Source organism: Notolabrus celidotus, chromosome 6 (assembly GCF_009762535.1).
Source record: "Notolabrus celidotus isolate fNotCel1 chromosome 6, fNotCel1.pri, whole genome shotgun sequence".
NCBI classification, from domain to species: domain Eukaryota; kingdom Metazoa; phylum Chordata; class Actinopteri; order Labriformes; family Labridae; genus Notolabrus; species Notolabrus celidotus.
The window spans coordinates 2,454,412-2,471,074 of record NC_048277.1 but is presented as its reverse complement, the minus strand read 5'-3'; the positions used below and the strand labels follow the sequence as shown (position 1 = coordinate 2,471,074).

General features: G+C 39.8%; 1 protein-coding gene across 2 annotated transcripts in view; it reads left to right on the top strand.

The window, feature by feature from the left end:
- The first annotated feature begins 4,247 nt into the window (after positions 1–4,247).
- Positions 4,248–16,663, top strand: part of fa2h (fatty acid 2-hydroxylase) — a 44,694-nt gene continuing 32,278 nt past the window's right edge. The window contains exons 1-2 of one of the 2 annotated variants that reach the window (XM_034686685.1): positions 4,248–4,273; positions 4,371–4,694. In XM_034686685.1, coding sequence (XP_034542576.1) covers positions 4,413–4,694 — 282 coding nt within the window. In that variant the 5' untranslated portion in view covers positions 4,248–4,273; positions 4,371–4,412. Of the gene's footprint in view, positions 4,274–4,319; positions 4,695–16,663 lie in introns of those variants that run through there. The other variant, XM_034686684.1, reaches the window with a different exon arrangement.

The window sequence follows — 16,663 nt, the reverse complement described above, 5'->3', positions numbered from 1 at the left end:
AAAATGTAACATAATGTAATATAATGTATTATAATAAAATATAATACAATATAACATAATATAATATGATGTAATATAGTATGATACGATATAATATAATATTATGTTACATAATATAACATAATATAATATATTATAATAAGATGTAACATAATATGATATAATACAATATATTTTATCATAATATAATATAATATAATATAGTATAATATAATATAATACAATATAATATAAATATAGATAATATGATATAATATAATATAGTATAATATAATATGATATAATATATATATATATATATATGTATATATAATATAGTATATATATAATATAGTATAAATAGAGATAATATAATATTACATAGTATAATATAATATAATATGATATATATATATAATATAGTATAAATATAGATAATACAATATAATATAATATGATATAATATAATATGATATAATATATATATATATATATAATACAATATAATATAAATATAGATAATATAATATAATATAGTATAATATAATATAATACAATATAATACAATATAATTTAATACAATATAATATAATAAAGTAAAATAAAGAAAGGCAGTAGAATAATTTAAATAATATTTATAGATATAGCTTTAACATGATATGCTGTGATAGGATCATAAAATCCAGAAGGATTATATAACATATGGCACATTTATGTTGTGAAACACAGAATAAACTAATAATAAATGAAGACAAACTATACAGCAGCACAATAAACACACAGGGAGTAATGATTCTTTGTTGTGCAGGAATAACCAGCAGGTCGGTCAATGCTGTTCTCTTATACAGACACAAATATAAGCAGGCCAGATGGTAGACCATCAGTTCTTCAAAGGACACAAATAACTCTGCCTCCATTCACACAATCCTTTTCTTCAAGTTACAGACATGCTGACACGCCATTTATCAATAGGGATGTTTGTTTAGCAGAAGAAGCAGTCAAAACTCTGACATGAGGACAGGTGAGTCAGGGATGTAAAGAAATAACCTTTTTAATGTCTCAAACATGTTGCTTGTCATTAAACAAAGCAGTACTTGAGTTTTTAATCCAGACCTCCATAATGTGAACAGTACAATAGTGTTGACATGATTCTGAGACTGACTGGTTGGTAGTTGTGTTTATAGTAACTTCATTTCATATTAGTTTACTTGTAAATCTGAACATCATTCATATCATGTCAAATTACATAATATTCTGAGGAAATGTCAAACTTTTGAACAGTGTTTAAAAGACTCATATTGGACTTTGTGAACTTGAAGTGTTTTATGTAGCAGGACAAGGATTACTCTGCTGGTGGAGAACTGTTGACTGAAGGCAAACAGGGACCTCTGCTGGAGACTGCATGGAATGGGATAATGTTTCTCACAACACTGAATGCTGTATTACAGTAACCATACATGTATAACACTAAATAAACACTAAACTGAAATCAGAATGTGTTCCTATATAATAATATAGATATAAAAAAAATGTCATACAACTTTAAAAAATAAATATATATTTGTATTTCATTTCAATGGATATACATTCATAATAATCAGAGGCACAGTGGTGAATATGGACACTAATATCCATAGACTAGTCAAGGTTAGACTAGAAAGGAACACTAAGGGTGCTGGTGGAACTTACCAAAACACCACTAGACCATCAACAGAAACCTCCCAGAAAACAAAATTAGGTAAAAAGAGTAAGTACAACAAAAATAAGATAAAATACATTAAAATGATAATAATAATAATATTTAAGAAATAAGAAATTGAGGGCTGAATTAAAACATTAGGAAAAATAACAAAAGCAAAAAAACATATATACCAAATCTGCTGGATGTTAATCAGTCGAACTGCAGACCATCGAGATCCCTGACAAAGTTCAACTTTTCATTTTTATTTATTCTATGAGTTACTTTTTCCAAACATTTAGTTATTGTGGTCCAAGGTTGACTCCGAGACCCAGATGATCACATTTTCTTTACAGTGAATTGGACACTTTTATAAAATAAAATGATCTGGTGATGGTCGCATGCACACAGTCACAAGCACAGAAGACATTTTTTTTCTTTCTTTTCTTTTGCTGCAAGAATAAATTGCATTAATATTTGACAGTTTGTGACGAACATGACACAAACCAGAAATATATATGCAGACAAGAGGGGAAAAAAAAAAAATAAAAATAAATAAATAAATAAAATAAAATGGTCTGACTCCCTGAGTGCTTCAATGAGCCCACTGCACACTCAAACGTGTTTTATCTCTGTCGTTAAATGATCATTAAGGCCTTCAAACAGCACCGCTGTATGTGTCATCGATTTATAGCCGATAAGAGATCCTAATGGTCAATTTAGCTCACTATCACCTTTCACAAACCTGAAGAGAAACTTCTGACCTGCATGAAACATTTCCCTTTTCATTGGTCGATCATTTGAGGGGAACGTAAGAAGAGTTCATTTGCAAAAACAGATAACTCCGTTTTTATACATTTTCAAAAAACACATTTCTTTTGATAGCCTATAGATACCTAATAAAGTTACATTTTCAAGATACCTCTGATAAGTAAGGTCATTTTGACTTTGTTAAAGCCACCCAACCTCAGTTGATTGATAAACCAAAAGCTAGTACTAGAAAAAATATGTTTTTTGAAACATTTTTCAATTTTTAAAAAGTGAGTTAAAGCTGCTGTGAGGAACTTTTGTTTTGTATCGATTCTGGCGCCCCCTGTGGACAAAGCGATACCTCTTATCTCTTGTCCTATACATGCAAAAGTAGTGTTTTCAACAAAAGCCTCATCCTGTTGTCTTCAACAGTCAACTTCATCAGGCAATGTGATTATTTTCCATGTAAACAGTCAAATAAAGGCTGTTTCTGAAGTGAGATGTCCATCATCTGGTCTGACACCTACCCCTCAGGGCGGTTTCAGGCATTAAAAATGACAACAGAGAAGGTGTCAGTGTTGCTGCTGATGGCCTTGTTTGCTATTGAAGGTCATAAAGAGGCATCAGTATCATTTTCAGTCTGTTTCTCAGCCAGTTCAAAACTCCTCACAGGGCCTTTAACTGTGTTTGCAAATGAACCCTCCGATTCTTAGTAGCAGGGGTCACCTGGTCAGTGGAGATGGAGTCAATAGGCTATATCCAAACTTTCCCAATTAATTATAAACTGAAAAATGACATGCCCTTGTAGTTTTATTGTATTTTTTTGATTAATTGTTTATCTTATTTTGTTCATTTATTTTTTCTTATATTAAGTCCAGACCTAATTAAATGCATTTTAAGACATTGTCTTCATTTTTTGTCTTAATTTCATTTCAATGTTTCAAAATGATGTACTGTTAGTTATTGTCATGGCAGCTGTTTCCCTTGGCAGTTCTATACAGAATGTAACCATGTTTTGTGTTGTTTTTTCTTATATTTGTACATTTGCAAGAAATGTTTAATAAAAAAAAAAAAAAAAAAAAACGCTATATCCTCTGTTCACATCCATCAATTTCCCTAATTTGAATGTTTAAAAACTTCACACATATTTTACAGAACACATTTTAAATTGTTTAAGTTCAAAGACCTATCTGTAAGTAAATCTTTAAGTTTGGAGAATCACACCCATCACTGAGGGAGTGGAGTGGTGGTCGGAAAGTGTAAACTGCTGTTAGTTTAAATGTTGAATTACTATCAAGTTTAAGATAAATGCTCTGAGCTGGATTCAATAATGATTTAAGAGGGATGACCCACTTCATGTTAATCCGGAAGTGTTGTCGGACTGCTCGATTTCATAACTTATTATAAGCCTATCTGAGTTATGAGTTTTGTTCCGTTTAAGTGAGAAAAAAAAAGTCCCTTTAGAAAAATGTAAAGTAATGTCTAAAGTTGTGTAATGTAATTATGTGATGATTACTGGCTCGCTCTATACAGATGACTTAAAGAGAGAAGCTGTGTTTACTTGTCGCTCCAGAGAAACAGGTGCGTCTGGGTGTAGGCTCATGCTGCTTTCAGGGAACATGCACAATTGGGAATGGGAAATGTTGCATATGAAACTCGTCTTCATTGAACTCTGAGATCAATAAAAAAACAAAAACAAAGGTTAAATCTGAGTAAATATGAGGAGTAGGAGCGTTAGAGGAACCTTACTGTGATTCTATAAACCTGTTGGTCTCTGTGTTCATGAATACTTCTCATTTCCAATCTTTCCCTTGTGTTTGAACCCCTCACAGACCCCGCCCCTCGCCTCTGTCCTCTCGTGAATAGGTAACTAAAGTGTTACAGCCTTCTGGATGTCGACGTTGAAATTGATTTCTGCGCTGCAGCCATCTACCTGACGCGCTCTCTCTCATTCTCTGTTCAGACTTTGGTTCAGGTGGACGCCCAGTGCAGGTCCAGTACCAGGATGTCTCCGCTGACGTCCCCCAAGTTCTTCAGTGAGAAAGAGGTGGCCCGTCACTGCACCAAGGACTCCTGCTGGGTGCTTCAGGGGACCAAGGTGTACGATGTGACCGCCTTTTTACGCATGCACCCGGGCGGTGAGTCGCTTATTCTCCGCCGGTCAGGAAAGGACGTGAGCCAGGTGATGGAAGGACCCCCACACCGGCACTCTGACAACGCCCGGAGGTGGATGGAGCAGTACTACATCGGGGAACTAGGCAGAGAGAGCGACGCCGAGGAGACACAGGTAAAGCTGAAGGGTTATTAGTCATACAGCTGAGCAGGTTTTTATTTCATGTCTACAGGGCATGGAAAAAGTTCATAGAAAGTTATGAACTCAGCGGTTAGGGCTTAACTGGATGATTGCCCTTAAGAATTTCTTAATGTAAGAAACAGACAGATGTGTTAGTGAGGATATTTGAAAGAAGACAACACAGCACTTTATCGGTTTACGATTACAAAGTGTTAATCCCCCAGAGGTGCACAACATTGGCCGCAGCCCGGATTACGCATGGGTTACTCCTGGACATTTCTATCCTGTGGGACAGAGACGTCATTGGAAACGTAGTGGCACGCGTCTACCTGTGCTCAAATGTAACATCTCATCTGTAGTGAGATAACCTGTTCTGCTTTAAACTACTGACCCAACATGCCGGGCATAGGGGCCTGCTGGCTCTGAGAGCAACAGGGGAATAATTGTCTGTCACATGACCTGGCGCTTCTTGAGGGAGGCTGGAGGAGTCAGTATTGATTGTGAGGGATGGATGGATGAGTTAGTGGAAAAGTCAAGGAGGGGCCCTGCAGAAGAATAGATCGTTTAGGGAGGGGTGTGCAGATGATACAGCAAACCTGTGTGTTGAGGTTGGAGGGTTGGTCAGTGGGGTCAGTGGTGTTAATAAATGATTCAAGGTGTGTATGTGTGTGTGTGTTTGTATGTGAAAAACAGACACACACAGACAGAGAGCACTGAGAGAAATAAACTGGTTTGTCTGCAGCTGGTCTTATAGAGAGGGCACATTTAAGGGAAACAGGAATCCAGCCCATCTCTGGGTTTTGGATGAATCCAGTTGAGTCTCTTTGAGGAGGAAGAAACATACTCTGCATAACTCTCTCACCAGCAGAGTTGACATTTACATGGCTTACCTTCTTGCATGTGTCTTTGTGTAAGTGCACTTTGGTGCACTGGTTGAGTTCCCTGCAAGAAATGTGTGAAACAAAGTGTGCTCTTCTTCTTTATCGCCTGTAGTGCATGTGCCAGTCACGGCTCAGTCATAACCATAAACACAGAGGACTATGGACCTTTTTATTGCTCTGTTAGTTAAAGGTTTAGTACTTGGATCTTTATGGGCTAGATTAGAGGTGTGGTGAGTCATGTTGTTATATGTCATGGTTCGAAATGTACTCATTAGCAATGCTCTACGATAATGTTACATATTCATTCATTGGCTCTATGCAATGAAGCAGCTATCAATGCTCCACCCACAGTAAATGTCAGTGATAAATCATGTCCCCCTTTTTACTCCAACAGTATCTCTTAGGACATAATTCAGTACTAAGGTCAGTCCACCATCCAGCCCTTTAAAGCAGGGGTTCCAAAAGTGTGGGTCGGGACCCCCTGGAAGGTCGTGAGACACAAATGGGGGGTTGTGAGACGTCTTCCTGAATGTTTTTTTTTAAGTTATCAAAAAATAGTATATTTTACCCATTATAATACAAAATATAGACAAAAATAGACGCTAACCTTGAAATAAAACCTTGAAAATAGAAAATGTAATGAGTTTTCTGCCTGTCTTTGTTGTCAGATGACTCCTAAGTTTAGGGTTAGTGATCAGTTAATTATCAAAAGCATCAGTAGCAGCAGGTTCATTCATAACAGCACAGGAAACACAGACACATGCTCATATAGGTAGGATCATTTTCTGCAGACCAGCTAAACGAAGACACATTAAATCACTTTCTTTGGCATCTATATTTTGGGGGTCGTGGGCTGGGATGGACTGCATTAAGAATATATAGAACAGTCTGTCATTCAGATATCTAATGAAATATATTTCACCATTTAAGAATCAAAATGACATTTTCTCCAAGAAGCTAATACCAGTATAGAAACAGGATGGGACTTTGAAACATCTTCCTCAAAATGAAGCTCGGAGTGAGACTAGAGGATTGATGAGGAATGTCTGAGACATACAGTTTCATTGCCTCTTTCACACATTCACTCCTGAACATTTTCCAGAGATGCTCTTTCATTAGGGTTGCACACACACACACACACACACACACACACACACACACACACACACACACACACACACACACACACACACACACACACACACACACACACACACACACACACAAACACACAAAATAATAGTTATAAAAATAAATGAATAATCAATTAAAGGAAGTAGAGGAACAGTGAAGGCTTTGCTGAAAATACAAACAGTTTGTTTAGAGATTAACAACTTCCTTGGCTGCAAATGGTACCATCAAAAGACAGCCTGCACTTCTTAATGAATGAATCAAAGTATAAGGTATTATTAAATAGTGTTTCAAACAATCAGGATAGTTAAAATGTATGCATATAAAAACAAACTGTTACCATAAGATATAACCATCATCATCATCCCGGCCTACATGCTCCCAGTGAAGTTTCCTCAATATTAACTGTTGCGCTCTTGCAGCGGCCCACCCTGATTGCACACGGACATTTTATCAGGGGGAACTCTGGGTAAAGTTTGATGTTTGAAAGTATGAACACAGTTTATAACTGTTCAGTCAAAAAGAGGGAACAGGATACTGGAATCATTAAGACAATATGGCCACCATTTAAAACGTCTCCTAGAAAACAAGCTGGACTGATATTAGCAGTAAAAACGGATACAGTCCTCATCATGTATAATCAGTTTGTGTAAATAAGATATGTTCTAATGTTCTACTTAGTGACTATATGGTTTCATCAGGTATCAGGGCCAGAGTGGGGCTCAAGTCCATGGCTCAGGACAGCACACTTTATTTAAAAAAGGACTTTATTACACTCAGCTGACAGAACACTAAACAATATGAAGCCATTAGACTCAGACTCTCATTCACAAATATTTTATTCATTAAAAAAAGAAGTGAAGTCTGAAAGAAAAAAGTTAAAATAAAATAATGAATTAATGAATACAAACAAAAATATAAAAAATTAAAAAAGTTAAATAAATAAATAAATAATAATTTAATAATAATAATAATTAGAATAATAGAAAAGTGATAGAAACAGATACAATAAACTTTAAAAATAAAAAATGAATAATAATGTACTTATATCACAAACCAGCACACTTTAGTTCACAACTTTTACTGGAGTCAATTTTAGCTGTACTAGCATAGAAGTCCAAAACAGATCACTAGTCTTTGTTATTCATAGTATGTTAAAAAAAAAGATCTAAATTCCAATTGAATGCATAGAAGTGTTAGTTCATAACTCTAATTTATTTTAATAAATATGAGAACATCCCAATTGTTCTGCAATAATAGTCTTTCTCTGTGAAAACAAGCTTACAAGCCTCCCAGATCATGTCATGGCAGTATTTCACTGTTAGTCCTTGTTGTAACATACGATTTTTCCCAGAACTTTTCTGTGTTGTAAACATTTGGCTTTTTAACACATCAGTCTCAGCAGATGTGTGTCTAACATGAGTCTGGTCCTGCTGGAGGTTTCTGCCTGTTAAAGGAAGTTTGTCCTTGCCACTGTAACTTGCTAAATGCTGCAAAGTGCTCTGCTCATGGTGGATTAAGATGAGATCAGACTGAGTCCTGTCTGTAAGATGGGACTGGATCTGATCCTGTCTTGATGTTGGGTCTTTGTTAATAATAGAACATAGAGTACAGTCTTGACCTGCTCTGTTTGGAAAGAGTCTGAGGAGAACATTTGTTGGGATTCTGCGCTATATAAATAAAGATTGATTGATTGAATTGATGGTTTCAAGTTGTATGTTATATGTGTTGTTGCACATCTGGCACCTTGGTTTTGTACTGCCACCTTGGTTTCACTGCGTTTACAGCAAGCTGCAAGCTTTTTTTAAAATAAACATTGATTTAGCTCATTTGGCCGCCCTAGCCTTTCTTGTCTTTAATCTTACTTTTTCAGCAGCAGCTTTGCTTTTATTCTACTAGGCCTATCCATCACATCTACTCTTTACTGTCTATTCACCTACAACTACCTACAACCAGCCCTCCTGGAATCTTCCCTGTTCTCCTGATGAACCACTCCAGGCCTTATATGTGTGTGTTTTTCTCTTTGGCTACGGATACAGCAGAATCCCTGATAATCTGAACACAGTAATAGACACAAACTTCAAAGTTGGTACTAGGGTTGCAAAGGGGTGGAAAATATTTGGAAAGTTTTTTGGTAAATTTCAATGGGAAGTTAAGCTGGGGAATTTTGGAAATATTCCAAATTGGAAATATTCCAAATTGGAAACTTTCCATGGGAATTATGGGAATTAACTGGGAATTGAGGGTAATTTAATGTAAAGGTATCATATCCAAGCATAAATATTTGGTTTGTTATAAGCAGATATCCATCCAAAATAGAAATAATGTGTGCTTCATGTGATTGAGGAATGTACAGTGCATGTAGGGGGCGTGGTCTCAATAGCCCTGCAGTAAGCAGTGTGCTATGTGCATGTGATTGAGGAATAGCAGAGATATTCAATTGTACTTGATGAAATCTGATTGTTTTAGTCAGGATTATGCTAAAATATATTTCCCTCAACTATATTTAAGTTCCATATTAAGAGCCAACCTTCAAATTAGTCAATTCCTGCTTTATTCCCATTTATTCCCATGGAAAGTTTCCAACTTTGAAAATTCCCGGAATTTTGCAACCCTAGTTGGTACAGTGTTTTTTTTTTTTTTGTTTGTTTTTTTCGGATAATGTATCTCTTTATTATTTGACAACAATAACAACAGTATGTTGCATTTGTTCACTCGTTACATTTACAGAGGTGGTCAGGAAAGCTGTATGGACTCATGGACTTGCACAATCATCCATCCCTCCTTCCTTTATCAAACTGTTTGATGGTGCTGGACGTACAGCTGGTGGTGACACTGTTAGCACATGAGCTCTGTCCACAAAATGGACGGAGCTCATAGCTTTAGAAGACTTTGTACATCTGGAGCTGCCTCACCAGTTCCAGAAGAATAACCTGCTGCCATGTTTGGAAGGCTCCAGTTTCCCCTCGATGACTGGGTTGGGCTCAGGACGAGGTCTGGAGTGGTAGGGATTGTCAGGGATGGGCCGTGGGGTCGACACTTTGGTCACCTTAGACAGGTCGCCCAGCTCAGGTCTCTCCCAGCCCAGCTTGTCAAGGACGCAGCTGTCGAAGGCTTGCTGCTGCGTGCGGCAGCGACGCAGCTCAGCCAGGTTGGAATAATCCAGACAGGTCCAGTACTCAGTGAAGGACTCGGCGCAGTTTCCCTTGATTTGTCTGAAGAAGTTGAGTGCACACTCGTTAACTTTCCGTCCTTCTTCTAGACATTTTCTGGGGTCCTTTTCCTCCCAGCGGCAGAGCATGAACTCCTTGCTGGCTTTGTCACATTGAGAGCCAAAATGGTGAGCAGCAGCCTTCAGCACAGCAGATGACACGTTGATCTGGAAAGATGGAGGAACAGAAAAATGTAAAACAATGAGGAAATAATAAGTACACAATAATAATCACACCAAGATATCCTTTCATTTTAGAGGAACAAGACTATTTATGTCCCTGTCAGACACCGTGACCCGGTACAGTGTTTTTTTCAGGAACAATCCTATGTGATCAAAACTGAAGTGAAGTTGCTTCATTATGTTGTTCTGCTAATATTAAAAAGATATTATGGATGAACTGGCGAACACATAAATTCAAACTGACATGTATCAGTCAGTTTGAGAGTTTGAAGCATCACTTCTTTAAAATCAGAGAAACCAGGATTTGTAAAGCAAAGCTTAAGAGTGAAGCTTCTTAAACCTCAAACAGTCTGTCCCTGATTTAAGCCCCAGTCTCAACAGACAGCAGACAAACATAGACACGTTCTAGTTTTGCCTGCCATCATGTTACTCACAAACTTTATATGAATTTGTAACAGCTGATGCTGTCTGCTGTGTTGTCACTTCAGTGGTTAAAAACAAGAAGCTTTGAAACATGCCTGGTACACTGACCCTTAATAACAAGAATGGAGCAGGAGAGAACTCAACAATGTCATCATTGGAGCTTTAAGAGTTTTTTTTTAAACCCATAGAATAGAGTTCATCCTAAAGACAATAGATCATCATATTTTAAAATACCTGACTCCAGTATTAACCTGATCCCATTTTTAAAAATGTGCCAATAGCAGTGCCTTTGAAATCAAGCTGGAGCTCAGAGTCCCGCCTACCATGCAGACTTGCAGGGTCCAGGGAACCATGGCCCAATCTCAATGTCCACCCTCAAGCACTCTCTGACTTTGAGGCGCGTTCCTGCTAAGTCTGTGAGGGATCTCTCTCAGACTATTTGAGCCCTTTATGCCCCCTTTCCATTAGTGGGCATTTTTGCAGACCTAGCGGAAGGGAATTACCCAGAGTTCATAGCATTGTGATGTGAAACACGGGATTCCCAGGGGAAGCCCGCGAGCATGGAAAGGTAAACAAGCGCTGTAACGTGAAATTAAAAAAAGTGAGACAGTAAAAAAGAAGCGTGAAAGTTATAATGAAATTTACAGGTAAAAAAGTCTGTCTGTAAATATAAATATAGAAAACAGCCTTCATCTCTTTATCTTCACATATATGTGTATATACAGTATAACTTATATATTTATACTTATATAGCCTATTTATATATACTTAATGTTGTGGTTTAGCAGTCTGTACGGTAAGAGCCTGGTTCACATGACAGTCAGTCCGTCCGTCCCTTAAAGCTGGGGTTGGTGTTCAGATTTAGATACACTTTTTGTTATACTGGTTAAAATGATCTTTATGTCCCGATGGTAATCAATACATAATGTGTTCTTAAAAAAGAGTGAAAAAAAGCTGCTATCTACAGCTGGAGTAAACCTGGGAAAACACCAACCAATCAGCCTCTTTTGGGCCTGTCCCCTCTGACCCGATGAGGTGCTTTGCTCAGGTCTGTAGTCCGGATCAGAGTCTAAAAAGCTCTCACCACGGGGGCTCTGACAAGCAAAAGAATTAATGACATTCAGTAAGTCCTACAGAAAATGTAGATGTGTTGTAGCATCCGTCCAGATGTAGGGATGACAAGCCGATTCGTGAACACGTTGAGTTTTAATAACCGGTCACTGTCGGCCGTGATCACGCCAACCAACAAAACAACAATCAATGTTTGAATGAATGAAGAACTTCTCCTCTTGTCTCTCCTCTCTCCAGCTCACACACTCTACACCTCAGTCTCCTGATGCCTTCACTGACCGTCAACACTGTAGGAATTCAGAACATCTACACTGAACACGTTTAACAAACAGTAGAGCTGTTACAGTATTACATGTGTTATAACTTTTCTCCTGATATCGTGTCACCAGTACAACTGGATAATGCTAGCATGACAGTTGTGAGTACTAACAGCAGCCATGTTTGTTTGTGTTTTTAACTTTCACTATGATAATATTTTAGTGAGGACTGGTTTTGAATCAGTCACCATCATATGGTCGCAAGTCAGCGGCGCTCGTGCATGTGAGCGGGGAGGGGGCGTCGTTTTGGAGGAGCTCTGAGGGAGGAGGGAGGGGTTAGACGGAGTCCTGAGGAAATGCTACATTCAAATTCATGCTAGTTTCCCGAGACTGCCAACCCTAGCTTTAAGTGCATTGAATTTGAGGAAAGTCAAAATTGTGCAATAAAAATTAATCAGTCATGCAGGTTACATGAGAAGTCTCAAAGTGCTGTCCCATTCCCAGTTCTACAGTTTGAGCCCTTACAGCCTCCTGCCCTCAATCACTTTACAGGTGACGTCAAGTCAAGAAGGGCTCAGGGCTCAGGGAGGACATTGAGATTGGGCCCACTTGAGCCAAGGAACTGCAAATTTGCCAATTACAACACAACCCACTCTCCTGTCTGATTGGTCAAAGGTGTTGATCACATAGATATGTGATGTGTTCAGTGTAAAAGCACCACAGAAAACGTTGCTTGCCTCACACCCTGGACAGTATCTGAGCTACCTGAAGTGTAGAAGTTTGGGTTGTCTCTGAGGAAATGTACCACTCCACAGCAATCCCAGTATCAATCCCAGAGAAGTATAAGTCACGTTTTGTGCGTGTGCTTGTCAAATGACACAAACACCTGCCCCAGTGCGTCAACCATGGTTCCACCTTTGTTTGCTCTGCTCTTTGCTTTGTCATGAAGGAAATACAACATAGTTGTTAGTAGGTGGGAGCCATGGGGCCGGCCTCAGGAACACTAGCTGCAAGGGTGAGGTTGACAAACATTAATCATTCAGGACATGTCTCATAAAAACCACTACAGGATCACAAGACTACAGAAAAACTGCTGACTGGACCCTTAAAGAGTCTTCATCAGAGTATAGGTCTATAAAACCCTTGAATGAATAATTTTAGTCTCTACACTCTCAATCTCTCTTTTCCTACATTGGCCGGAGATATAAAAATATCAACATGGCATAGGGGAAGAAGCAGCAGTATTATGGGTAATGTAGTCATGAAAGAGCTGGGAGGTAAACACTTTGTCAAAGAGGAGGAATTAGGAGTCACGTAGAAGGATGACTCATAGGGCCTCTGTATTATTGCCCCATCCCCTTTTCATTTATTTAGCACATTTGTTTGTAAATGGTTTCCTACAGAGATAATGTTTGAACTTATACCTCATATATTGATGTATATGCATCTTTAAAAAACAGGACAGATCACATGTAGCGACTATAAAGAGCCAAAAGCCGCTGAGAGGCTGAGGTTGGGCCTAGTAAAGGGTCTGATGCTCTAAAAGCAAAAATCACTGTGGTACAAAAAAGTAAGTTTAACCTTTTATGAATGAAAAAGGATAATCAACTCCTGATAAAGTGCACAAACAGATGATTAAAGTGACCAAAAGAAAATAACGAACATAGGGGTCAACTAAAAGTACGGAGACCCAGCTCACCCCCTCTCTTCCACTCCGAACAAAAGAAAACAGGTGACCTAACATGAACTGAATGTCCCCGCCTCTAACACATGACACGGAAATAACCTAATTAACTGACCCCACAATAAACCATATCGTAAACAATAACCTACCCTAAACCTCAAATTAAGATACTATAAACACTCAAATCCTTCATGGTTCCTACATTCCAGTTTTGCAGAACTGGACTCAGGTCTGATAATCCGTTTATCATCAGCTGTACCTTTTAAAATGAACTATTAGGTGGCGTGTCCACTGCCGCCGTTTTATGCACTGGGAGCGCCCATAACCTCAATTTCAGAGCACTTCCCACCAGTGTTTACTGTTGCTAGGTAACGAAAAGTTGTCCCGCGACACTTTCCCGCCATGTCTGTTTTAAAATCCTCTCTATGCTTCATACATGCGTTCATTCAACGACATTTTAACATGAAACTGTGAAACACATTGATAGAGATCATGTCAGAGCATCAGCAGCTCTAAACCAGGAAATGATATCTCGACAAAACAAGTGTGAAAACTTTTCTCCTCTGCACGGACCTCCTCCATTGTGTTGGGAAAGCTGATTGCAGAAGTCCCGCCCCTTCTTGATTCTGATTGGTCGGTGATCAAGAAGTGACATTGATGAGCGCGGCGGTGTTCCAAAAGTTGAACTGCTTTCAACTGAGAGCGCTGCGGCAAAAATCAGCTGACCCTGAGGGCGTTTTTGCACTGAGGGTGCTGAGTGCTGAAAACGCTGAATCACATAGAGTTTCCATTGAAAACAGACGCTGCCGGCGCAAAAAACAGCGGCAGTGGACATGCCCCCTTAACGTGGATGGGGCACCATTGGCCTAGTGGTTTAGGCACGTGCCCAATATATGGAGGCTATAGTCCTTGTCGAAGCGTTTGCAGGTTTGACTCTGAGCCATGGCAATTTGCTGCACGTCTTCCCCGCTCTGTGCTCCCGTCGTTTCCTGTCTCTCTTCAGCTGTCCTATCAATAAAGGCAAAATTCTGTGCCTGACTCCACTGAAGGACCCCAGCACGATGGCGGCAGGCAGCATACGCTGAGGTGGGCAGTGTGTATCGATTGCGAATGACTTGGCTTTAAGAGCCGGCTCTTGTAAGACCAAATAGAATAGAATAGAATGTACTTTATTCATCCCCGAAGGGAAATTCAGGTGTCTGGCAGATAAAATTATAAAAATCACATCCACCCGTCCATTATCTTGACCGCTTATCCCATCAGGGGTCACGGGGGGCTGGAGCCTATCCCAGCTGGCTTCGGGCGGAAGGCAGGGTACACCCTGGACAGGTCGCCAACCTATCACAGGGCTAACACAGAGAGACAGACAACCATTCACGCACACACTCACACCTACAGGCAATTTAGAGTGATCAATCAACCTGGAGAGCATGTTTTTGGACTGAGTACCCGGAGAGAACCCACGCATGCACAGGGAGAACATGCAAAGTCCACACAGAGGATTCCAACCAGGAACCTTCTAGCTGTGAGGCAACAGCGCCACCCACTGCGCCACCGTGCAGCCCAAAAATCACATAAAACAAGTAATTCAGGTGTCTGTCAGCTCATCTCCTATTGGCTAGAGAGTTGTGAAGCCTAATGGCTGCAGGGATGACGGATTTTCTGTATCTCTCAGTCCTGCAGCGCAGAGAGATGAGCCGTCCACTGCTGCTGTTTCTCTGGTCCTCAAAGAAGTTATGAAGTGGAAAATCTGTGTAATTTAGAATGGCCTCTAGCTTCTTCTGTGTGCATCTCTCCACCACAGCCCCCAGTGAGTCCAACCTGGTTCCAATCACAGTGCCAGCTCTTTTCACTAGTTTGTCCAGTCGCCTTGCATCCTTGTGTTTTATACTGCTTCCCCAGCAGACTGCAGTGTAGAAGAACACACTGGTTCTAATGGTACTACAAAGAGACGTTTGGGAGCCAGAATCTTCTGAATCACTAAAAAGAGTCAGAATTCCCATCACTAGTTCCCCTTTTCGACCAACGCCAACCTGGTTGTAGTTCCGGGCCGGTGCTCGCACTGGTTCGGAGCTCGTTGAACTTGGGCATTAACTCAGCACCGGTTTGTTTTTCCATCCGCTCGAGCCTGGGGAAGTGCAGCGTCATGACATCACTTCTACCTGACTGCTTTTCCCAGCAGCGATGGAGTGAACTACACTCACAATGACAACGATGGTGGACAACGTAGCATGCCTGCTGGTGTTGCTCCTGGCTTTTCGTAATCACATGAGGTCCCGAAGAGAACTTATCCAACTTTACCAACACTTCTGTGTTACTTGTCGTGCTTTACGTGGACGGCGACTATACCCCTCGCCCCTCACCACTGATTTAAGTGGTTAGCGGTTCTAGACCAGCAAAGAGTTGATGCTGCTGTGGAACCTGTTTTCCTGGTGGGAATCCGGTTCTCTCGCAGTCGAAACACAAAAAACTGCTTCTCAATTGAGCACCGGCCCTGAAACTGCCTCGGTGGAAAAGGGGTATAGAAGCTTTTATGCTGAGTAGGGATGGGTACCGAATTCGGTACTTTTATAGGTACCATGTTTCGGTACCTGAACGCATCCTCGTGACTGTGAGGGAGTGGAAGAGGAGGCAATTTTCCATACTTTCGCCCTGTAATAAAGTCAGAGACTGATCGGGTGGACGTCTCTGCTCTCTGCTCTCTGCTCCCTGCACCCACGCAGGAGCGCGCCAAACGGAGCCTGCAGCTGACGGGCGCGCGCACTCACTGCGAGGCAGAGCAGGAGGATTATGTTTATTTTCTACAGTCTATGGTTGAGACTGACCCTCTCGCTCCGACTACCTGCCCTGTTTATAACCGTTCCTGTGTGCGTGAATGCTCAACAAGTAATTGTGTGTCCTGTTCTTATAAAGAGACGGAGAACTGACTTTTTCCCATCTGCAGGCGTTCACGTGTGTTCATTGATAAACTCCAGAAAGAGCAATTAGACGCCACGAGCATGTGTCAGCTAATATATCTAATCACCTATATAATCCTGTTTCTGTTCATTTCATGTTAAATAAAATAAAAATGTTAAATTAAACAAATTTGAGATTTAAAAAAAAAAAAAACATTTATTACC